At 42.4% G+C, this 25,527-nt stretch overlaps 1 protein-coding gene across 1 annotated transcript in view; it reads left to right on the top strand.

The window, feature by feature from the left end:
* The window catches only part of MYO9A (myosin IXA), a 467,296-nt gene that overhangs the window by 374,464 nt on the left and 67,305 nt on the right, over nt 1-25,527 (top strand). The window contains exons 15-18 of the mRNA XM_039491520.1: nt 915-1,034; nt 10,978-11,053; nt 21,788-21,931; nt 22,901-22,940. Of these exons, the coding sequence (XP_039347454.1) occupies nt 915-1,034; nt 10,978-11,053; nt 21,788-21,931; nt 22,901-22,940 (380 nt within the window). The remainder of the gene's footprint in view (nt 1-914; nt 1,035-10,977; nt 11,054-21,787; nt 21,932-22,900; nt 22,941-25,527) is intronic.

The raw sequence follows: 25,527 nt of genomic DNA, 5'->3' as shown, positions 1-25,527 counted from the left end.
GGAGCATCCTGTTTACAACGTAATACCTGTATAACTTTTTTCCAGGTTACATTTATTATGAAATTATCAGAGAATTATCCTGTATGCCCACACATAGATGTCCACCGTAACTTCTGACACCAACTCCCAGATTCTGTCAGCTAAACTCAGTATGTCTGAAATCTCTCCATTTTCAGCCCTAAGGAAGGCTAAGTGTACCCCCTCTCCTCTTCCCTATGTAAAGTAACTCCTGTTTCAATTTAAATTGCAAATATCTGGATAAAATAGGGGTAACAGTGTGTGGAGCAGGTCAGAATTTGAGGTGGCTGTGCTTGTGAGTATATGGGTGAGGAGTTCTGAAATCAGTAGCTAACCTCGGCTGAACTGAAGCAGAAGGATTTATCGTACTGTAGCTAATAAAAGTAGAGATTTGCATAATCACTACTTTTTAAAGGTCACCTTGCAGTGATTATCCAGATGATTGTGCTCTGGCCAATCAAAGTGCTGGAATTTATATACTATTCAGTTCACTAGAAATAACCCTATAGTCACCATGCAAATCAGACCTCCCCCACCCCACCCCAAGTCAGAGTGCAAGGAAATGTGTAACTGTGAGTGGATGCCTGCAGAGATGTGGGTCAGTACATTTGCAGTGTCCTTGGACTCTGGACTGAGATAATTATGTCCCTGACTGTGTGTGATGTGTCATGATACTTTATCGTGAGGGAACTGAAGTTAACCTGTGTCAGTGCTATGCATTTTCATAACTGCTGCAAATAGCCTAGTTATGGTCCATAAACAGAAAGAAAGTGCAACTTTTGAACAATTCTTGTATTACATGAGCAGTTGGCAGCATTGTTCTTTACTCTTTCCTGATTTCTGCTTATATAATCTTTCTCTTCTCTCCATTTTTTGTTTTTATTTTGCTTCCCAAGGGCATGATGATGCAGTGCCATGTGCGGTTTTGAAAAGTGTGGATAGTTTTAGCTTTCTACATCACCCAGTCCATCAGAGGAGCTTAGAGATCCTGCAGAGATGCAAGGAGGAGAAGTACAGTAAGGCTCCATATCCCACCATCCTCTCTGACATGACACTCACACATCAGGAAATGGAAACCAGGAGCATTCTGGGTATCAAGGGGGAAAAGAAACATGCAAAGAAACTTCCAGTGCAGCCCAATGAGAGCATCATAATCAATTGCAGGAAACCTTACGGAAAGGATTTTAGCCCTTTCCTACTAGAAATTCTTAGCTAGGGTTTTGTTCTACAGAGATCTGGATGGAATAGACTCACTGGATCGCCTGTTCTTGTTAATGAGTTGTTTAAAAAAAATATCCAGTATATATCCATGTTTGTTTAATTATACATGGAACCATTTTACTAATGGTTTCATAGGTTGCTCTTCTAAATAAGACAGTATTCTGAAGTTAGTAACACTTTTCATGCCATTAATTTTTAGTGTTACTACTATCACACCTAAAGCAAGTTTAGAACCAGTAGGAATATTTCTAGTGTGAGTTAATATAGCTAGGATTTTACTTCAAGCTTTCTTCAGGATTCAGTCCCTTTCTTTTTTTATTACAGCTTTATTTGTCATACTTTAAAAATAACTGTGTTTGGAGAAAGTGCCTATGTCATTTCAAAGGCTTTCATTTAAATGTGAGGAATTGTTATGCTAGAAGACCCCTTTACAGAACGGGTGGGCAGAGATGCACTTGGTCTCCATTTCCTTGTCCTTACTCCTCTGTTTGTTACATAATAAACTAGTCCTGCATGAACAAACAGGCCTTTCTGCCTGTATTACTAATTACTATGGCTGGACTCCTATTGTAGGAGGAGAAGGGAGTCCAGCAGCATGGAACATAACATCACCTGCCACAAAGAATAGCGCATGGAGATTCAGTGTTATAACAATGTAAAGGGCCTGCCGCAAGATGCCACAATACTAGTTCACTCTTTAAACTGCTCTGTATATCATTTCACTTTAAAGTTCAGATGCGCATACAGTTGCAAGCGCTTCAAAAATGGAACATGCAATAGTCTAATGTCAAGATTTGCCTTGTTGCCTGTGGAGAGGTGTCAAGCTTTAAAGGTGAATTTAAAAAATTAAATATTTTTGGTGTCTGTGTTTACAGAAGGCTTAAGTCTTATGCCATTGTATTCCTTCTTCATTTTGTATAAATAAAGTTTACAGAGATGGAGCATTACTGTAAACAAGTCTTAATAAAGGCACACTTTCCATCTAAAGCATAGACTTTAAAATGCCTGTAAGATGTGCCTAAACAGAACGTCAAAAGGCTTGTTTCCACATTGTAGAAATATGCATGGTAAGTACAGTACTTTTGTGTTAGCACTTAAGAGACTTCTAAAGTCAAGCACATCTTTCTGAACAGACTTCTTCCATGTGCTCCTTGCAATTTTTAGCACTGGGAAAGTTAAGGAAGGGTTTTCATTCTTAACATAGGCCTTGTCTACACTAGACTATTTTCCTTTATCTTCCACCACCAATGGGAAATCTTAAGAAAAGTCTAATGTAGACATAGCCTCTAGAATTTCGTGGTCAATATACTTCTAAGTAACACTTACAGATAATTACATAGCTCTCAATAGTTTATTTCTAGTGTAAGTAAAGCAATTGGAATCCAGTTTAAGATTTGCAAGTTAGTTTAGCTATATGAGCAGGTTGTTTATGGTTTGTTAAAAAACAGGGGGTGGAAACCCATACAGCACAGAATATTTTTTTACTATGACCTATAATTCAGTGTAAAAATAATATGATGCAAGTTTATTATGGTCAAGCCCAAAAGTGTTAAACTTAAATTCATTCTTGCCACTGGCGAAGCCTTGTAATCCTTTTCCCTGTAAGAAATCCATCTTTGGTTGAGAAGGTGGAACATGTGATCTCTGTTACAGTTGCTGATGTTTTGTGACTTGGCCAAGAGCAGATGATCTGGCAAACAAGTAGTTCATGCAGATTAGCTGCTTCTGTATTTGGGTCTCTTGCATATCCAAATGCGTGCTGCTATTGGTCAGTTCCTAGAACTTTTTCTTTAAAATAGGAGAGTCCAAACCCATTTAATTATTTGATGCTTGGGAGTTAGATTTTGCTGGATCCATTCAGTTGCTAGCCTTGAGGCATGTATTCCCAAGTTTTAGAAGACTCTGTATGCTCACCAGTGGTACTACTTGGACTTGGCTTTTCCTGGAAGTTGAATAAAGTTACATCATCTTGATTTCTGAAAAATGGATTGTTTGGTAGAAATGTCTTTCTTTTGAATTGTAAGCATCAGTTCCAATCACAAGTGTAAATTAAAAAAGTTATTTAACCAGTGGATTAGTTAGTGAATCCAAATTCCCCTAGGGTGGTAATATCACTTACTGTTCTAGCTATTTGGCCAAGTTACTAATGGTCACCTTTTCATTGGTTACTTACTTAGATTATACCTAGTACATTTCTGTTGATTTCATAACAGAAAAGCAGGGACCCTTCAGTGTCTTAACAAGTTAATCACAAAGAATAATAGGGCTTCATGTTATGTTTTGAAGGGAATTATGAAACAAAAATTATTGCACAGTGTGATGTGCACTGTGCTTAGCTGTCTCTGAGTCAAAGGCAGGAGCTCTGTTGGTTAATGTTCCTATATAGTGGGTAGAAAGTATATTGTCCACAATTCTTCCCAAAAGCATAAAAATATAGATATTAGACATAGAAAAGACAAATTAGACAAATCAGTCCAGCCCTTGAAAGGACTAGTGTTGAAGTAGGGGAAATGAGTCCTTAGAGGGAAGGGAGTTTTAGAGAATAGAGTCGTATTTATGAGAGTTTAGGTTAGCTGTTCAATCTGCATCTGCCCTGTGGATGGAGAAGCACCAAAGTTCCAGATCCTTTGTTTGGAGAGTAATTGTTTATACAATTCATGAATAAATTTTCCTTGGTCAGAGTATTTGGTGGCAGGGGGGAGGGGAGCACAAGCAAATCAATGGGTTAAATTAAAAATAACTATCCTTTGTTCCCAAAATCCTCTCTGTTCCCCGCTCAGTAGAAACAGCACTACACTAAGACTATAGCTTTACCTAGTATTTTGGGGGGATGTTGAGCTCTTTAAGCATTTGCTCTTCATCTGGTAATATGTATTTCTTAACTCAGCTTGCACTCATCTCATATGTAATTTATTTTTACAGCTGCAAGTGACAAATCTTTGGATTAGTAGACTGCTTGGAGTACATGACACTTACTAGACACCTATTATATAAGCTCCAATGTAGTTTTAAGTTGATCCTCAAATAAAAATGTTCTTTTCCTGATTTATGTAAAACCAAGCTACCGCAGTATTTTGGTACAATCTTATCTTCATAATTTCAGCATCTCATAAAATATTCCACTCCTGTGGATATTACATTTCTGGTAATTATAATCTTATCATTCTCATTTTAAGTTCATGCTGCAGTTATAGGATAAACAAGTCACTAAATAAACCAAAATCAGTATTCCAATGAAAGGTCACTATTCAAAAGAGACCCACTGGTTATGAACGATTCCAGCCAAAATGGAATATAATAGATTTTCTCCATATGTTTATGGGGAAAAATCAAGACATTTATACCATACATCAAGTGAGAACCCAGTCAGTGGACATCAAGATATTATCTGCTTAATTAATTAAGTAAATAAATAATTTAAAATTGATCTATGGGCCTTCAGTACTGTAAACATGGTGACATACACAGCCTGCTGTCCTGCAGGGTTGACACTGTCCTTAGGCAAATTTTCATCTACTGGGCAGTTATTTTATTGGTAGTTCCTTGTCAGTTTTGGACAGTGTAAAATCATAGTAAATCTGCATCCGACGAAGTGGGTATTCACCCACAAAAGCTCATGCTCCAAAACGTCTGTTAGTCTATAAGGTGCCACAGGACTCTTGGCTGCTTTTACAGATCTAGACTAACATGGCTAGCCCTCTGATAGTAAATCTATAAACATCTTTGGAGATTTAAGAACATGTTGCAATCAATGGCCAACATACAGTAAAGATACCTACAAGAAAAGGGTGAGGTGCACTCATAATTGATTTAAAAGGTTGTTTGTGTTGCATCACTTTTTCCAGTATCCTACATGTGAACACCTTGTTGGACAATGGGATTCAGTCACGCAGCAGGAATCTGGGAGAGAAAAAGACCAGTGTATCATGTTCTATTATAAAAGCACCAGTCCACCCATTTCTAATGTCTCCTATCATTTCTTACTGGAAGCATGGCACAGATGTCTGAGTTGTCTTCCAGCTCTGTCTCTTCCAGCCCTTCTCTGCAGAAGTGAGAAGAAACTAAGAACCTCAAGAGAGAAGAAAAAAGTCGAGGAAGGCTCTGTGTCCCAGATGTTGGTAGGTGTGTTTGAAGGCCTCTGGGAGAATTTCCTCCCCTTTGCCTGCCTCTCACATCTCAGATCTTGGGTTTGCTCTGGAAGCCAGAACCAGAGCTCCATTTCTCAGGAGGAAGTTGCTGTTGCTGTACATCTCTGCAAAGTTACAGTTCTCCAATGCTGATCTATCATTGCTTTCCACCCCCTGTCCATTTCACAGCAAGACAAGCTACAGTGTGATATGTTTTCTTTGCCTTCTGCTGAAGAGGCTTATTCCACATATCACTACTGATAATAGTTGCAATTTAGACCCTTGCACTTTGTCTGGCTGGAGCAAGATGGGGTCCTGTAGGCAGGAATTTGTGAATCTAAGGCCTGCTGGAACACTACATCTCTGATTCCTGCTCTGAGGGAATGGAGCTGGACCTTCCTTGCCCTGGAAACCACTCTCTTTCTCATGTTTCTTTATGGGGAGAAGTCTGCAGAGTTTGCTTTTCCTGGCACAACTGGAACTGTTCATTCTGTCTTCCAGTCCATGTTCTTTAACACTTTGGAGCCCCACTGCAAGTGGATTTACCAAAAAGCAACCTCTGGGCCCAGGCCCTGCAATCTCAGACAGGAAGTGGACAGCCAGTTCTATCTCTGGGGAATCCCCTCCTGGAAGGAGGCTGTGTAGCTGTAGATCGACCTCAGTTCTGAAAAGGGGGACCCTGAACCAGAGGGTAACTTCCTGTCACTCATAGTAGCTGAATTCTCCAATCTCCTGTCACCTCACCTCTCTGAATCTAAATGCCATACTGAGGGTAATGCTTTTGGGAATGCACTAAATAAGAAATGTTTTCTCCATTCTGTCATCTTGGGTTTGACCAAAAGGAATGGGGAAAAAGTGGGCTGGCATTTGACTGTTCCCAGAGCTGCAGTGAAACAGGGTCTTTTCAGGTGGTTGCAGTGTTGTTGTAGCCATGTGGCCCAGGGTACGAGAGTGACAAGGTGGGTGAGGTAATATCTTTTCCCCTGAATATATGCCCCTATGGGTGCTCCACCTGGGATGTGTGTGTGCCCATTCGCTAATGATCACAGATTGCAAAGTGGTGCTTGCAGGCTCACACCTGCATGAAGTAACACCTCATGCTCCAAATCAGTGGATATAGGGAGGCATGAGTCTACCGCCACTTAGTTCCTTTTCAGCCGCCTGTGGCTTGGGATGGAGTCTTCTTCAGTTAGCTGTATTCAGCTTCCCACCTTTCTTTCGCCTCATGAAAGTTTTTAGTTTCTCAATTATGTACTTTACCTTTATTTTATTTTCACTATATTTCGTTTAGCATGATTTTTGTGCTCCTGGAGTGGGGCTTCCCCCCCTACTCCTTGACCTTTTCCCCACAGTGACAGACATTCAAGTTGCCTGTGGTGTTTGGGAGTCTCCCACATCCCCTCAAAGTGTAAGATCTATCTGGAGTTTAAAGGTAGGTCCAGAGAAGATAGGGACATTAGACTAAAACTCCTGTTAATGGAATGTGCTCTAGCTGTGGAAGGGTCCACTTCCCATCCCGTCCCTCCACCGATACATCGGCCTCAACATCAAAGGCTGCTTCAGTCACCCGTCCAACACTATCTGCACCCATGGAGACAAAGATGTTAAAGAGAAGAAGGCATTCCACCCCTACCAGAGAAACGATGAAAAGGGGTAGGTCACCCCATAAGACCCACTCTCGGGAGACCTCACATTCCTTAAAGGGTACTGTGGAGGCTCCGACTGAGTCTGGTACTGAGGCATCGGTACCGTATAAGGAGCCATGTATTGATAAACCCTTTTCCAGAACACCTATTACAGCAGCACCACCTGATCCCTCACAGCATACATCCCTCAATAGAGGTTTCTTACCCTAGCTCTGAAGTAAGACAGGACCCTGCATCCACCATACTACAGTAGTTTCCATCTCACCAGTCCACAGTTCCAGCTCCAGTACCAACCCAAGCTTCAACTATAGACTACTAGAGCCCTCTGGCTCCTTCCAGATTTTTGTCTTCTGAGGCTCTCATCATTTTGGATGAACCTGAATCTCCATTGCTACGGAGATTTATCAGAGCCCCTGCACTGGTACTATCCAGACAAAGGCAGGTTTTGGCTTGCAAAAGCCTTCAGCTGTCAGCACCAGCCATGTTACTTGAGGCATCTCAACTTAGCTCCCAAGATGATTTATTGGACTCTGAGTTCTCGGTGTGAGAATCCGTTCTGCATTAATCAACCAGTTCACTGCAATTTTCCCCCTGCTTTGGAGATTGACTATCCCACAGAAGTTCATCCAATAAAGGTTATTACCTCACCCACCTTGTTTCTCTTCAGGTGAGTCATCATAGTTAACACTTCCATCCATGTTCTCTCTTTGCTCTCCTTATGAACGCTATTGTGTTTCCCTGTGTTACACATAAGCTGCACTAACAAGAGGGCTGATTTAGCTATCTAAGAGGCTTATGAACTGGCTACCCATTCTGGTTTTGTGTCCAGGCATAGAACAGAGATCTGAGAAGATTCCCAAATAGGTAGCCACTGACCTAAGTCAGTATCTAACTTATCTGCACATTTTTAGTCTCCACTCAGTTCACTTCCTATCTTTGAGAGACATTGTGTGATAGTTCCTGATTTGCAGTGCAATAAATGGCATTGACAGCATCAGTGTCTTTGGTGATGGAATACCAAACCACATATAAAAATCAAGTTGGCCGCTCTCTTCTTCACAGGAATTAAACTCTGTCGAGAAGATCTGACGAAAGCCAATATGCAGCTTTCTGAGACCTGAAAATGTCCCCAAACATCCCAGATCTGACCACTTTGGCTGTACATCAGTTTGTAAGTGGAAGTTCTTCTTTCGACCAGCACCACCCTACAGGGGCAATGAGTTATAAGGGCCCGTGGTGCCCCCGTGCTCCAGCAAATTCAGAGCCTGGGGCCCCGGTTCCACCAATGTTTGAGGCTGGGTCTCTCCCCCAGCCCTGCGTGCCTCCCCCAGAGCATCCCCCAGCCCCTCCAGCCATCCCCCGCGTGTCTCCCCCAGAGCGTCCCTGCCTGCACCCTGGGCAGCTGCTGGCTGCCCTGCTGCTCCGTGCTGTGCTCCCTTGCTGGCCCTAACCCAAACTCCTTATCCACAGCCCTGATGTGCCCCAGAGCCCTCACCCCCCCGCCCTCGCATCCCAACCCTCTACCCCAGCCCTGAGCCCCCACCTGCACGGGGAACCCCTCATCCATGACCCCACGCCACAGCCCTCACCCATGCACCCCAACCCTCTGACCTAACCGAGCCCCTCCCAAACCCTTCATCCCCAGCCGGAGCCCTCATTTCCCCTCCCCCCCCCCCCCCCCGCACACACATTGTGCAATATAGGGAAACTGTTAAACACTTACTGCTTCCCGACCATTTTTACATTAAAAAAATTATAGGCTTACAAGGCTGGTGTGTGTGTGGGGAGGACTTGGACCCATTTTGGGCACCACCAAAACTTATACAAACTGCCACCCCCGCCAACCTATCTGATCTCTTCATTTTATCATAGGAGACCTTCTTTTGTCCCAGAAGGTCTCTTTCTCGTGCTTTTCCTTCCAGACATTCAATCCAAGAAGAGTTAGAGAGGATGATGATGGGTGATCACTCCTTACTAAGTATCATCATCTTCCATGGGAGTTATGGGTCCTCAGGTGGCTAATAAGGCCAATCCTTGAACCACAAGTTCTGTTACAATGAGGGCAGATGTTTTCAGGCTCAGCAGGAGGCTGTTGACCATGATTGGAGACCAGTCTCTCCTTCCTCTTCTTTCTCTTCTCCTTAGAGAGGATATGTTTTGTGGGGCATGAGAAAGGAATTTAGGGACAGTGTCCTCTCCCCTTTCCTTTTACTCGCTTGATTCTGTGAAAACTCTAATGGGAGTATACAAAAATGAGTTTCTGAAGTGATCGTTGTTCTCAACCTGTAGACCTAACTGTAGGACAGTTTTGAATGCATCCAGAGTGGCTGGATCTGTTCCATCAAAGTCCCTTTTGCCAATTCTGACAGCATCAAACTGAGAGGCTGAACATGTCTGAGAGTGAGGTGCACCAGGGTGGTTGTGACCTGTTTTGAGTAGTGTTGGAATCTATCGACTTCAAAGACTCTCAATCAGATTTGGATTTTTTTTAAAATGTTTTCCAAGAGGACTACAGGAGGACATTGTTACACGTCAGTACATTCTAAAATGTCTAAGGGTTGGCTTTATTGAGAACCTCCAAGTGAGCCCCTAGAGGGTCCCAGGACTCTTTTAGAATAGCTGTACTGGCTCCCTCAGGATCTGTGAGGTAGGATCTCAGAGCTTGTTACTTAGGTCGTTTCTTTTGCAAAGCCCAAAGTAAAAGCTATACAGATTCCCTCACTGGCCTTGAATGTGGTGTGCTGCTACAGGTATTAACAAGTTTCCCCCTCTCTCTCATAGGAGAAGTATTCCTTCCACATGCTCACCTTTTAAGAAGGCACATTTAGTATGATTGTTATCTCAGCCAGGCAGGGAGTATGAAACTTCATTCCACTGACCCCAGACTAACTCCTTTTTTTTTAAGAGAAGGTAGTGTTGTATTTCCTTCTGTGTTTTATTACAAAAGACGATTTAGGCTTCCTTTTTTTCATAGAGTTTCCCCTCCCCCTCATTTTGGAGAATTCAGGACAAAGGAATACACACTTGATGAATGTTAGGTGAATTCTAAAAAATTTCTTGGTTCACACTACAGATTTCAGACAGCTAAGAAATTACGTACCTGTTTTCGTGATCAGATGAAAAGGTTATAAATTCTCTAAATATCAGTTGCTGGATGGATAAAAACTATGTTTTGTTGCCTGCAAGCAGTTATATCTTTCCTTTATTTCTGTTAATTTCATTTGCACCCAAAACATTTCTACTTCTTGGGCAAACACAGTTGAACCATCTGCCATTAAAATCTAGAAAGCTGCTACAACATACTCTCCTCACACGTTTATCAGGCCTTGAAAATTGAACCTATAAGTATCAGAGGGTTCCGTTTTGGCAGAAAATAAGATTACCCCCTACAGCTTACTGCTTACTATGTCCGTGTATATTCATTTGTTAGGAAGGGGAACAAGCAGTGACATACAACAAGAAACAATTACTGGTAATTGTAGTAATCTAGCTATTTCTCTCTCTCTATCCCAACCAATTCCCTTCTTGATGGAGTGATTGACTATTATATTTCTATATTTTTCATGTTACTGCTCTGAAGTGTTTTGACTGACAGGAAGCAGGTGAACAGGTACCTTTATATCAGTCATCAGTTTTCCTCCCACCTTGCTTTCTAATAGTGGAAAGTACACCATTAACAGATTGTTCACGTGTCGTATTGACGGGTGCTGGGGGAAGAGGCAGACTAGAGTGAACAGAATTGCTAGTAAGTTGTCTCCTTGTCAAAGAACATGACAGACGTTAGTAGTCAGTTGATATTTCAGCAGCCATGGCTCCTTCATAAACCCCTTACTTTGTATTCCCAGCATGTGCCAGAATAAATACATGTTGTCCTTTTTCATTTGCAGCCAACAAAAAGCTGTTGCTGCTCTAATTTTCTCCTTGTAAAGAGGGGTGTAAAAACTCTTATTGATATGCTTCCATAGGTATTACTCGGAAAAGCCCAAGAACGCCCCTTTCAGATCTTCAGGGAGTTAATACCATCAATGAGAAAACCCAGCGGTAAGTCTACTCTTCACATTAGCAGGTAAAGATAATTTCAGAGGGGATAATTTTTTTGTACTGTTGCAAAACCATCCTGTGAATGTTTGTCCCAGGCTAACTTTGTCTTTTGCCCTCAGTTCGTTCTTGCTTTGCCCTTGTCACATCCTCAAATCCAAATGTCTTTGGACCCAGTTTGACAATAGGAATTGGATAAAAGTTTCTTTCTACATAGAATCCTGTAATTGTAAGTGGGAAGGATTTTAGAAGTTGATTTATAAGGAGGAGTGTGCTATAAACTGAAGTCATATTATAGGGAAATAGTCAAGGTTGTCCACCCTTAACATTCACATAATTGTGTTTGTTGTAGGTATTGAGGTCAGAATTCTTCCACAGTTCTTCTTTGGACAAAAACAAGGGAATTGCGTATTTTATAATACACAGAATTATGCATCTGTGATGTGATAGGAAGAAGGTCCCATGGCACACTTTGGTTTGTGCTCTCAAAGAATTGTGGGGGTTTGTAGTGTTGAGTTTCAAACATCTGCAGATACGTTTGCAGATGCATTTGTTCAGGGAATGTCAAAGGAATCCTAACTGCTAAAATGAAGATATTGCTAATGATTGAAACCCTCTTAAAATACCGGTCATCTACAGCTCTGTCATCTTACAGGTCTGGGTCTAAAGTAATTCTACTACTGGTGTTAGAGAGATTCTTTAAGATTATAAAATGTCCTTACAGTTCAATCCTGGATTTTTCCATCAAGGTTTCAGTGAGGACATCGCTCATGCAGGGTTTCGTGCCTACATCTCAGGAGCCGTTAAGGGGTACATAAGAGGCTAGCACCCCTTTCCAAGCAGTTTTTCTGACCCATATTGAGAATTAAGTCTCCTGTTAAACAGATTGCTCCTACCTTGAAGACAGATCTAGGCCTCTTCTGTGCTCCAGCTTCTCTATTCTAGTAATGCAGATGTGTCAGGAAACCTGCTTAACCAGACCCCTCAGGATTCCCCTTGCCTAGGGGCAACTCTATTTCACCCCTGCTCCTGGCTCTTGGCATAGGGATATGGCCAGGGTGCGCCAGCAATCTTCAGCTGCTGAAACAACTGCTTGGGGTTGTGGGCAACTGAGTGTCATTTTTAGCAACCCTGAATTCCTTTGTTTCACCGGAGACCTGGACCAGCACCGGGACAGACCAAGATCAGGCGGAATCAGTGTGATCTGAAGCCACCTTTTTTCCTTCTAGCCTGCCCCAAACACAGTTATAGTGAGACCCAGGATCTTTTCTCTAGCGTTGTGGACTCTCTGTAAACCTCCCTATCAATCTATGTCAAGTGTCCCTTTACACATATAATATTCTCCCATCCCAGTGCTTTTTTCCTCTGATAAAGCTGAGGTAGCATGACTTTTTTTAATATCAGGAAGGCCCTGACGTTCTGTTGAAACAGAATTAAAGAATCTCAGGTTGATAAGTGAGTTTATTTTGATGTACCAAAGAACAACATGGTTCCCACAAAACCGCGTTCTCCAATTAGATCAAAATGTGTATCAGTGATACTTATCCTTAGAGCTAGCACTGTCTTGTTGGGGTGGCCAAGGCCTCTCCCATGAGAAGCAATGCCATTCCTGGTGTGAGAAAAGGAATAAGTCTGCAAAGTCGCTGTGTGATCATCCAGGCACAATTTCACTAGAGCTTATAGAGTAGATACAGTTACAGCATTCTACCCAACTCTAGCTTCTGTTCTTGAAAAATAATCCCATTCTGTTATGTGAAGTGAATGCACTGGCTGTCTCTATTAGTAGTAGTAGTAGACTTTTTATTTCCTTAACCTTTCCTACTAGTACTATAACTGATCCAGCTCTAACCAGTTTAACTCCAATCATAATACATTTATTGTACGTGGTATGATGTGTAATTGACGTGTGTGCCGTGTAATTGCACTGAAATCCCTACCCCTCCATCAGAGGAGGAGAGGGAACAAAAAAGATGGACCTTTTTGTTCTTTGCTACTTGCAGTCATATGCTCAACTGCATTTATTTGGATCAAAACAAAACAGCAGATAAATTCCCTGAAAGTCAAAGATCCCAGGATATCAGGATAAGAGCTAAAGCTTAGAAAAATTAAAGTGAAACACATCAGACTTGGTGGAACATGTAAACTTTTGAATGCTTGAATATTTTCTCTAACTTTATTTAATAAATAATCATAATTTTAAAAACGCATAATAACAAATGTCACCTTCATCCCGGTACCAAACAAACACTCCACTAAAAAACCTCATGTCAGGAGAAACCTTACAGAAGTAGTACGTTACAGAAGATGTTGTCCTAGCATAGTTTGCTCAGGTTTTGCATTTGGTTCAAAATCAGTTTTGCAGTATTGTTAGGGTTAGAGTTGATCAGAAAATGTTCCATCTTTTCACTTGGCACTGGACCAGCTAATACAAAAAGATTCCATTTTTCTCCACACCTGTAGTGTTTATTCTCCACTTGCCTCCATAAACTGTTGTGAAACAGCAGCTATGTTACAGGTCAGAGGTGGTGACATTTCATTGATGGTTGAGTGATCCTTATATATAATTTACCCAGGGGTCTGGATCCTTCCAAATGTAAGGCTACTTAAAAGTTTCTCCCCCTTGTCTTTTGAAGTCGGTGAAATTTTAAGAGGAGTAACGTACTAGTCAGTGTAAATAAGCGTATCAGAATCTGGCCATTAATGTAGGGACTGATGTCATTGGCTGTAAATAGTGTAAGTGATGAATCTGGCTCTGCACTTAGTTTTACCCGTGCATCTGAAGCCTGACCTGCACCACCCTCAGTTACTCCAGTCATGACCAAAGACTGTCAACCATACCAGAATGTGTGAAAGTTTGAAAAGAGCCCTACTGTGAGACCACTGAACCTTTCCCATTTGCCCTAAAAGACATTTCAACCCAAGACTTCAAGATAAAAGGGGTAGTGACTATCATATTGTCATCCACTCCCACTTTTCTTCTTTCCTTCATCCACAAAGGTTGTGGGCTGGTCTCCCTATGAGGAGATTGACATTGCTGCAATAGATTCAGCAGGGATACATTTAGTGGGTCTAGTGAAGACTCACTAAATCGATGGCAGAGTGCTCTCTGGTTGACCCCGGTACTCCAGCTCTCCAAGAAGAATAAGGGAAGTTGACCGGACAGCGTCTCCCGTCAACTCAGCACCGTGAAGACACCGGGGTAAGTTGACCTAAGCTACGTCGACCAGTAGCTGGAGTAGCGTAACTTAGGTCGGCTTACCCTTGTAGTGAAGGCAAGCCCTGTGTCCCAATAACTTTTCATCAATGAGTAACAAAGCTGCCCGTAAGAGTCCTAATATTGCTTTATTAACTGTGCTGGAATTTGTTCAGTGACTAGCCAAGAATGCATTTATTCAAGGTATCATAACTAGTGCATGCCTCTCTATCCCAGTACTGTCTCTTAAGTAGTCACAATCTGTGGTTCCACAATACATAGTAAACTACTGAGCCATTAAATATTTTCTGTCCCCCATAGCCTCAAAAGTAAAAAACAAAACAAAACACCGATTCAACATCTCATAAGGTGTTTAAATCCAAAATGCAATGACTGAATATGCATAGGCTGGGAAGGATTAGATTTTTACTGGTAATTATCGGTAAATGTCAGTTTCACCATACACACACAGACTGACAAAAATATGTCCATGTATAATGATCAAAATTTTCAGATAGGCAAAGTAGGAAAAAAGCCACTTTTATTAAAGTCAAAATCTTGGGGTTTAGATTTTTGAATTAGACTCATTACAAATGTACAATGAATGCATATTAAAAACTGGATGTAAGAATATTTACTTTAAAAGTGGCAAAGAGTTCTGTGGCACCTTATAGACTAACAAACGTATTGGAGCATGAGCTCTTGTGGGTGAATATCCACTTCGTTGGATACATGCATCCAACGAAGTGGGTAGTCACCCACGAAAGCTCATGCTCCAACACGTTTGTTAATCTATAAGGTGCCACAGAACTCTTTGCCGCTTTTACAGATCCAGACTAACACGGCTACCCCTCTGATATTTGATATTTACTTTGTATATTTTGATGTGACACTGACAAATTGTTTTAACAGTTTATAAAGCTTTATCTTTCTGAATCTCAGCGTCTACTCTCATTAAATAAATGTTTGTCCCTACTTATAATGTCCCCAACTGTGAAAATTTAAATCGATAAAAATAAAAAAAACTGCTTAAAAATAAACATTGTTATTATCTGTCACATTTATGAACGGAAATAAAAATAGAATTCTTCCAAGCCTAAATATGCATTTGATTTTAATATCACTCACTGCGGTTAATTTTGTGTTGAAGACAAATGTCTATTTCATTAATTTTATAAATTTTAATTAAATTTTACAGGTTTTTAATATAATTTTAACAATTACCACATACAAAACTGTCTCCAAAAGTAAAGATAATGATCTACCAAACTCTATAATAAATCAAACACTGTACTGGGGGGCAGGGAGGAGTGTAACATGATTAATTAGAAATCTATTTTTAACTAAGATGTACAAACTTAAAACAATCATTCAGATTCTCATGTCAGTGCTTTCTGATACTTAATGTGTGAGCCATTGAACATTTTTCTGGGGTTAAATTAAAACCAGTAGTTTCCTCTTAAATACAGTGTATTACCATATGGCTTGAGCCCTGCAATGTAGCCTGAGACATTATTTTGAATGCAAATCTAAGCAATGACATCATGCAAGAAGTAGCTGCAGAGGAGCTTTCTGATGAATCCACATCCTTCAACTCTCCTCCAAAGAAGTGGTTTTGTGGTTTCCACTCGAGTACTATGGCAGCTAGAGGGAAAAAGGCTTCACTAAAGCAGAAGCAAGGTAGCATGTCCGAAAACAGCCTGAAGCAGCCACTAAATAATTAAAAACATGATATCACTAACCAAAGTCTGTCAGGGTGGCTTTAGTTTCAGTTCAACAGAAACTGTTTTATGATCATTAATGGTTTAAGAAATGTAAAAAGAACAGCTGTAGATCACTCTCTTAAAACAGTCTTGCTTTGTGAAATCATTAACCCCCAATTGACAGAGGTTGCTGGTATTTATGCTATTGTTAATATGTTTTCACCCTAGAAAATATAATCACAGAATATTAAAATTCCCATCAAATCTTTTTAAAAACCTCCTGGAAATTTTAGTTTCTTCTTTGAGTAGGTTCAGCCATGTATTCCAGCACAACAGAGCTGGAGAATTTTGCCTAGCAGCACCCATAGGAGGTGGCGCTTCCACATCATGACCATAACCCCTCCCTGGCTATTTGAGGTAGCACCACCTCCACCTCCCCTCAGTTTCTTCTTCCTGCCCATGGCTGGCGTCGGAGCCCTGTGTGTTGCTTAACTTCACAATCCTTTAGCTTCGACTTAATTGTTCTAGTTCTATATAGATAGTATCCTTAGTATTAGTGTTAGTATTTTCCCTGGTGATGCCCTCACCAGGGTTCAAAACTGTCAGTTGTGTGTGGGGATGATTTCTAACAGCGACCCTCACACAAGGTTCTTGCTCTGCTTAGGCAAGCCTCACATCATAGAGTAGTGTTTGAATTGTATGTTGTTCGTAAAAGGGACTCAGATAGCTAGAGACCTTCACCTAAAGCTGTACCTTCTGAAGCAGGCCACCAGGCCTGTTTTGGCACTGACGCCAGTACACTGAGGAAAAGTTCTCATAAGACTAGTCGAGGCCACTCCTGTCCTCTTGGAGACTCTTCTTTCTCCTCCATGAAGAGTACAGCTATTGTTGGCATCCAGGATGGAGCAGGTCCTTCCAACCACTCTCCCGCACCGTGTAGAGATGTGGGAGACCCAGTATTGTTGACTCTGGTTCCAGCCCTGGGGCGTCCATTGAGTCCAGTACCAGTGAGGGTAATGTCAGCACCAGCTATTTTTCTGCACCGGTAACATATCAGGTGGCAGTGGACCTCCTCTGCCTTTCCATACCTAGCTCTCTCTTGGTTCAGGACTTCACAAGGACTATGGCATCCTCAGTCTTGCTGCTTGCATGGGCTTCTGAACCTTCTGGTCTGTCGGCACCGCATCCTGATAATCCCTTGCTGCAGACTGTGGAAGTGAGGCCATTGCCAGGCTCGGCACAAGGGACCTCCTCAGCAGTGGGAGACTCCTCTGCACTGCTGCACTTTGCAGCACTGATATTACTTTGGCAGCTTTCCCTGCCCTCCATCTCAGCACCACTGGCAGCATCAGTACCACTTCTGACTTAAGTTCTGACACTGCTCCCAGCACCGGAGATGACTTAGGCATATTCAGTGCTGGCTGTGCCATTTCCACCATCAACACTGGTCCCTTCCTTGCTGTGAGAAACAAATGAGTCAAACCAGTTGTTCACACCTTCAGGGCTAGCTCCACCTTTATCCCCTGAAACCTGAGATTCCTTGACATCCAGGTTGGGTTCCTCCTCCCACTCTCCATCACCTGACCTGTATCCAGGACTGTTCATGGAATAGTATCAGTACTGAGATTGGTCCTCTTCCCACAGTAGGAACAGGGGCCCCTGGCCTGGTGCCTACTGGCCACCAGTGCCTTACCCTTATGCCCAGTGACCCCCTTGGCACAGTCCTTGATCACAGATGTTGCTGTCCTCATCCTGCTCTAAGATGAGATCACTGGGCATATAGGTTACTGGGTCTGTTGACCCGCCCCAAGCTCAGACATTGGTTGTTCTTCCCCTTGGGGAGCTTCTGGAGCTGTCCCATCCAGGTCCAACCGTTCTGGACTGGGACCTGTTATTGGTGCAGCTAATGGCCTCTTCATTGTCCCTGGACAATTCATCAGTGCCTGGTTCCTCCTTCAGTGTCTGAGGATTTCAAGGCCTACCAGGACCTTTTGTGATGTGTGGCTACTTCCCTGGGCATCCAGGCAGAGCTAACACCCATAAACATCCTGCAGCCTTTTGCCCCAGAGAAAGTGGCTCTCTCCATTAATGATGCGCTACTGGAGCATGCAGATGTTCTTTGGAGAACACCTGGTGGCTTTGGTGCCACCTATGCCAAAGCATTTGGAAAAATGCTACTTTGTCCAAATGCAGGGATTTGAGGTGTTTTACTCCCACCCAACCCCCAGTTCCCTGGTTGCAACTTCAGCAAACAACAGAGCTTTGCAGGGCAGATTTAAGTCTGTTATTAAGGACAAAGACTCTAAATGGATGGACTTAATGGGTAGAAAGATCTACACCACCTCTTCCCTGCAAATGTGAATGGCAAACCAGCTGGCACTGTTGTCCAGATACAACTTTGCAAATTGGATGGCTATGTCTAAATTTATGGAACAGCTGCCTGAAGCCTCCAGTGTGGAGTTTCAGAGGTTTATTACTGAACATTGCTTGGCAGCCAAGACGTCGCTGCAGTCTCTGCTTGTTGTGGCATATACTTCAGGCAGAGTGAAGGCCTCAGTGGTGCCGATGAAAAGGGCATCCTAGCTACAAAATATGGGCATTGCTTCCAACATGCAGCAGGCTATAGAGGACTTGCTCTTCAATGGTTGGGTGCTTTTTTGGCAAACCTGATGAAAATTTGCACTCCTTGAAGGATTTTAGGGCTACCTCGCACAGGCTCAACAAATATATCAGATATATTTGGTTCCAAATGGTCACCCTATCGGCTGTCCTCCCCTTGTTGACTCAGAATGACTGGTTTGCTGTTCTAGAATTGTAGGATGCTTATTTTCATGTGGCGATTCTCCCAAGCCACAGAAGAGTCTTCTGGTTCATCGTGGTGAACCACCATTTTCAGTACACATCCTTACTTTCAGTGTGTCTTCTGTCCTGTGGATTTTTACAAAATAACAGCATACCTCAAGAAGAAGGGAATCCGTGTCTTCCTGTATCTGGACCACTGGTTACTAAGGAGCAGGTCCAAAGAAGACCTAGGGGTTTGTTATTGAAGTGGATGGGTGAGATTCTGTAGCCTGCATTGTGCAGGAGGTCAGACTAGATGATCATAATGGTCCCTTCTGACCTTAAAGTCTATGAGAAGAGGTTCTTTCTCATATATGCTTTATGCTGTGCTTGTTCCACTGTCGGGGTCTCATCCTAAACACTGGGAAGTCAACATTCGTTCCCACTTAGAAAAAATTGAGTTCATGGGGCCCTAATAGCCTCTACAAGTTTGAGTGTGTTTTTGCCAACTGACCGTTTTCAGACGATTTGTCATTTTTGTCTCGGTCTGCAGTCTCAACCTTCCATGACAGTTGGCATGTGCCTGAGGCTCTTGGGACGCATGTCCATATGTATGTAGTTTGGTTTGATTTGCCAGGCTGCACCTTTGCCCTCTTGAAGTGTGACTCAGGAAAGTTTACAGTCCAACCCTTCACCCCCTTGATAGGTTAGTCTCCTCCCTCTGTTGATCCTGGGCTCCATACAGTGGTGGACAGCTCCGTGCACAGTAGGGAGCTTTTAGTGTGCAGTAGCTGGGTCCACATGAACAGTTAGTGGCAGCAGGCTAGTGCACTGTACATTTGCATCTCAGCTTGCCAGGCACGAGCAAGACAAGCCCTAAGATGGTTTTGGCTCCCTGCTTCAGTTGCCCTTCCAATCGCCCCCATTCTGTTTTCCACCTCAAATTCCCCATGTCTGGGGGGGAAGGGATAGCTCAATGCTTTGAGCATTGGCCTGCTAAATCCAGGGTTGTGAGTTCAATCCTTGAGGGGGCCATTTAGGGAACTGGGGTAAAATTCTGTCTGGGGATTGGTCCTGCTTTGAGCAGGACCTTGGATTAGATGACCTGCTGAGGTCCCCTCCAACCCTGATATTCTGTGATTATCAGATTCAGTATAGTGGGTCTCCTTTCAAGGGGCATAAGGAAGAGGGTGCCCATTCTCAATTCTGGTCTGATTTCCTCACCCACCTAGGTCATCCTCCTGCCTGGATCCATGTTTTTGTAGTAGCATAAGGATTTGCCAGGCTCACCTTCTCCAGCCAGGGCCTGGAAAGGATGCATTGCAGCCAGTGAATCCAAGAGTTCCTCTCAGGTAGACTGCTCCTCCCCCGACTGCTAGGGACCATGCACTCTTCCTTAGGTAAATCCCATTCTGGCAAGTTTCTGAACAAAACCTGTAGGAACTAGACAGCAGCGCTGAGAGGTGATCTCTTTGCATACAGGTCCAATTGCTGCTGCCAGATGCATTCATCTATCTGCCCCTCCCACTAGTGTCCATTCAACATTTCCACTCCCCACCAACCTCTTCTGGCACTTGCTGTGAGGTGCTCTCACTGCATGCCCCAAAGAGGCCCCACTAACCTCTCCAATCACACAGTGGCAAGAGCAGAAAGTGGGCTCTTTCAAACAATTTTGATGGGAAGAGGAGTAGGGATTACTCATAGGAGCTGGCATATCCAGCTCTATTCTTGCCCAGATCAGTCCAAGTAACTTGCCTCTGAGTGGGGGCATCACTCAGCTCAAGATCCTGCACTTTGGATCTCTCCCAGGACCCTGCCCAGCAATTGGGAGACTTGTTAAGGCTGAGAGCCCATCTGTGAAGGCACAGAAGATGGAATTCTGGGAGCAACTGAAGGTTAAACACTCTCTGCCGTAGGCTGTTTGTAAATTATACACACTGCTCAAAGAATGAGTCATGGCTCCCAGGCAAGAATTGATTCTGCTGTGATTCAATCTTCTGAGAAGTTGTTCTTTCTTTAGAAAGTATATTTCTCAAAAATCTCTGTGACAGAAACTAGTGGCTGGCTATAAAAGGAACCATGATTTGATGACAAGGCAATTGTATTCAGTAGTTTGGTGGCATATTGCTCCATGGCCCAAGCTGTGGGCCTTCAGGACTTGGGAGATGAGGCAACTGACACCACTCTACTTTCTTCTCTAATTACCCTTTTGATGTGGCACTTCATTGGTTTTCATTCCTCCTTAGCAAGAATCTGACTCTGGCAGTCAACATCCAAACATAACAGTACCTGATTGCCACTTATTTAAAGGGGAGAGACTTTAGGTCATGTTCTCCAGAACCTTAAAGGCACATATGGCTGGCAGTAGAACATTTTTCTGGAACATTTTCTGCTCTGTAACAGAACAGGAAAAATTGGATAGGTAATTCTTTGTTTGCCAGGTTAGACCAGGTGCAGTTTGGTGATTCTCTTTGTGACAGACTGGTCATGTTGAGGTTAAGGTCTTGAGTTCATAGCACCTCTGTTCCCCAAGATGTTCTTAGGCATTTTGCTTTCTTCTCCTTTATCTTCCATGACTGAAATGACTGTGAAACATGTGACACCACACTAAACTCTGATTTTGTGGCATCACCAGAAGTCTTAAACTATATCATTCTCAGTAGCAGAGAACTGAGCTGAGTTCTAAGCTCTTAATTGTATATCCCTAGAAGCACTTTGGTTATCTACTGATCAGAAGTATCACTTTGTGAATGAAAGAACCACAGGCTATTGTGCTCCTGCTCACCCAAGTAAATATTTTATTCTAAAAATACTTTAAAATACATCTAGGTGACTAGATGATGTCTAGGTTTGTGTATGGTACTGTGAACTTGTGTGGTGAATGATTGGTGAAGGGGAAATTGGTGATTGGTGTTTTCTAATCACATGATTTTATAGTCTGTTAATTTAGAACCTTTCAGCAATTGTAATAACTATTTTCAAAGCCTTCTTTTGTTCAAGAACCAGGTATTAGATGTGTTTTTAAAATGCACATTGTGACTGACCTGTCTCTCATTACAGCGATACCTATGGAGTTGGCTGGACTGGCAGGATGGGAATCCGACAAGGCCGACTCTCTAGTCCAAGCTCCTTCCTAGACAAAGATGGGATATTTGTTAATTCGACCAACAGCAAGCTGCTGGAGAGGGCCCATGGCATTCTCATGTTAGTACAAAAGGCTTGGATTTTGGCCTCATTCCTAGAGTGTGCTATGCTGCATGGGTAATAACAATGCTAGTCCAAGAAGTCTAAGTTCCAAGTGCACTTGGATGTTCCAAGGCTTGGATATATTGTATAAATATACTGTAAACATGATTAGTTCAATCTCTTAGTATTCCGGGTTGATAGCACCTCTTCTCTCCACTGTGGTCTCTTCCCATTGGAAGAGCAGGCCTTCCTTTGTAAAGACAAGAATAGGGAAGGGGTAAGAAGTGCTAAGGTCAAGTGATATGACAGTGGCGCTATATAGTGACACTACAGGGAAGAGGCTTCCACTAAGTGGGTCACTAAAACAAGACATGGAGATGATCTACTTCAATTTGAGAGACTGGGGTGGCCCTTTCTTAACCCATGTTGTTGATTTATAGTACAATTTCATCATAGGTTTCAGAAGAGGCGCTTCGTGTGGTGTGTTAAAGCAGATGGGTGAATCTGTTCCCTACAGATCCCCTCTTGCTGTTCTTCACAACCAACTACCCCATTCCTCACAATCTGTAACAATACAAATTTTTGAATGGATTCACCTTCCCTTTTATCCCATCCTCTCTCACAGACACACACAGGCAAAGTAATGGAGAAAAAGGGTATGTGGAATGCATACTAAACCTGGCAATTATGCAGCTTACAGGAAAATATTGCTGTAGGTGGTTTGACGAGTCTTCTTCATTTACTCGTGTGTATCCATTCTACTAAATATGATTTTTCTACTCAATTTGTACTATCTCAAATAGTGTCAATTCTTTCTGACATGGGTATTTTGGCTACTGGCACTGATGCCAAAGATATCAGGGCTTCCTAATGGGAAATCTCAGCTTCTGCCATGAGAGGGTTAAAATGACAACTCAGTAGTAAATACATAATCCCGTTCTGTAACCTTATGCCTGTCTTAATATGGCCCTTTTATTGTTTCCGCAGGAGAAACAAGAACTTCAAAGCCAAACCCAGTCTCCCAAAGGTGAGTGAACAAACATGTTTACCTCTCTTGTTCCTGGAGTATATAAGGCAGCACATATACTGTATGCACTGCCGTTAAATGTTAACTTGTGTATAATGTATACTTTATCAATTTGAGGGGGGCCGATTCAAAATGAATTGTTCACCTCTAAAGTGTGGTTTATCAAGTTGCTGTTGTAATATGAAAGCTGTGCAAATCAACTCCAGCCCAATCTGTTTGAAGTTATTCTTTATTTCAGTGGTCCCCAACCTTTTCGTCTGGCGGGCGCCAGACGAAGGACCGTGGCGGTGGTCGAGCATCCGCCGAAATGCCACCGAATTTCTGCGGCATTTCAGCGGCGACGCCTCTCGATGGTGTCGCTTGTTGGCAGCAAGTGGCATCATCGAGAGGTGTCGCCGCCGAAATGCCACCAAATTTCAGCGACATTTCGGCGGATGCTCGACCGCCGGCCAGGACGTGGGCGCATTTAGATGCCCCCGCAGGTGCCATGGCGCCCAGGGGCACCGCGTTGGGGACCCCTGCTTTATTTTATCGCAATGGAAGTTAGCAGAGTTCTCGCGGACAGTGGTGTTGGTGTTCATTTGTCCTGGAAGAGAGCTGTGCAGACATTGGATTCCTTCCTGCTCAGATGCTGCTAGCTATTTTTTTTAACCTTCATTTTGTGAAGTTAAAAGGAAGCCAACGGAGAAAATATCGTCACAAGGGTTAAGGGAGGTCTGCATGTCCGTTTGCTCGGCCCACTTCAATTTAAGTCTCTAAACTGAAAGAAATGTCCAGGGATCACTCAAAAATTTTTGTACTTGATATATACAGATCACTTTTCAGGCCATCTTCCTTCATGGTGGAGATGTCCTTTCCTAGGAAAATGTTTACAATTAGTTAATTACAATATTAGAGTGCTGTATTATATTGGTAACTTCCATTCTATTTAAAGTGCATTTTAAACATTCCTGCTGTTTCCTTTATTTTCTGGCAGTACTTACTGTGCCTGATGGCATAAGATGAGAAGTGATCCACTGTCTATCACTGGCATAATTATAGCATTTTGTGGTCATTATTGACACTGCTTTGATTAAAGAATGTCTGGTTTGTGCTCTGTGCTTTCCAATAAGAATTACATTTAATTAAAAATGAACAACAAAATGTAAGCACGGAATACTTTTGAGGGTGCATGATTTTTAAATAGAAAAAAGACTTCTCCTTTCATGTTGTTGACTTCTCTTCTAGACAGATTGTGGAATTAAATGGTTTCACTTCATCTCAAGTGGCTAGTAGACCAAATCACAAACCCTGCAAGTATCATTCTGTATAGTGAGCAGTCTCTATTCATAAAATGCATGGTACTCAATAATAATGTGAAGAGAGAGTAGACTTTTTCTGATGGCAAGGGCTGAGTTAGAATGTGGTAGGGTGGTATTCTGATGCAGAGATCTTATCAGAAGCAGCAGTGTGAATGCTGTAACTTGAGGAGGGCAATCCATATTTGTGCATTAAAAGGCAGAGAACAAATAATCAAGTGCTGCTTCTCCTAGAGCAACTAAAGGAAAAATTTGTACTGATGCTGCTCTTTTGCATCACATATTATAACTAAATAAGCATAGAAATAAGCGTAGGTGGTTAGCAAATTGAGTTAATTGAAGTATCCATTAAATGTTTGGTCTTGGGACAGCACTCAGGTGAGTGTACCTTTGTGATAGATGGTCCCTTACACCAAGAATCACAGCAATATTCAGGTTACTCCCAGTTCCAAAAGACCAGTCACTTACCCCAGGTCAATTGCATCTTACATCTCACAAAGACAACGCTTGAAGCCAATCCTATAACAAATTATATACAGATTTGTTAACAAATGAAATGAGTTTTTTCACAGTTAAAGCAGATAAACCTACACACAAATGAGTTGCAATCTTAAGTTTCAAAAGGCAATAGAATATTCTTTAATAAGCTATAATAAGCTTTATATGTCCTTTAGGGCTAACTGGGGCTCTGTTGCTTATGCCTAGAAAACCTTGCCCCCCAAAGTCCAAACAGCATAGAGGTCCAGTTCCTCCTTGTTAGGGGGTTTTATTCCCTACTCTCATGTGCCGTGGGCTGCGAACTCAGTTGATGGAGGAACCCACTTACATGACTCATCTTCATGGGGCGGGAAGGGAGAGCAAAGTACCAAAAGCTTTTGTCCTCTTTAATGTTCCACAATAGTCCATCTGGTGATGATGGGCCTTTCTTGTTGGCCAGGATGTAACAACTTCTGTTGGAGACTAGCACTTCACACTAGTTAATGTCTCTCTCCTGTCTGGTGATTTACACAGTCACAGAGGCTCACAATACAAATGCTTATGCATAGCCTTACAATATGGGATACAGATGTTTTAAGTCAGATTAATGCACGCACAACTCACAAGCATTTAATAAGGTCTAAACACTTTCTGAGAATCCTAATACCTATTTTAATAATACTAACACAGTTGAGCCAGACTGATTCCAGCTCTGTAGTTCTCAGTGTTCAGTTGAGACCTGGGGTGCTTCACATGAGATGGCACCTGGTCTGCCAGCATCATACCGTATGTGAACACAAAGCATGCATTAA

The sequence above is a fragment of the Mauremys reevesii genome, linkage group 10 (assembly GCF_016161935.1).
Source record: "Mauremys reevesii isolate NIE-2019 linkage group 10, ASM1616193v1, whole genome shotgun sequence".
NCBI lineage: Eukaryota > Metazoa > Chordata > Testudines > Geoemydidae > Mauremys > Mauremys reevesii.
This window is presented reverse-complemented; position numbering and strand designations above follow the sequence as displayed.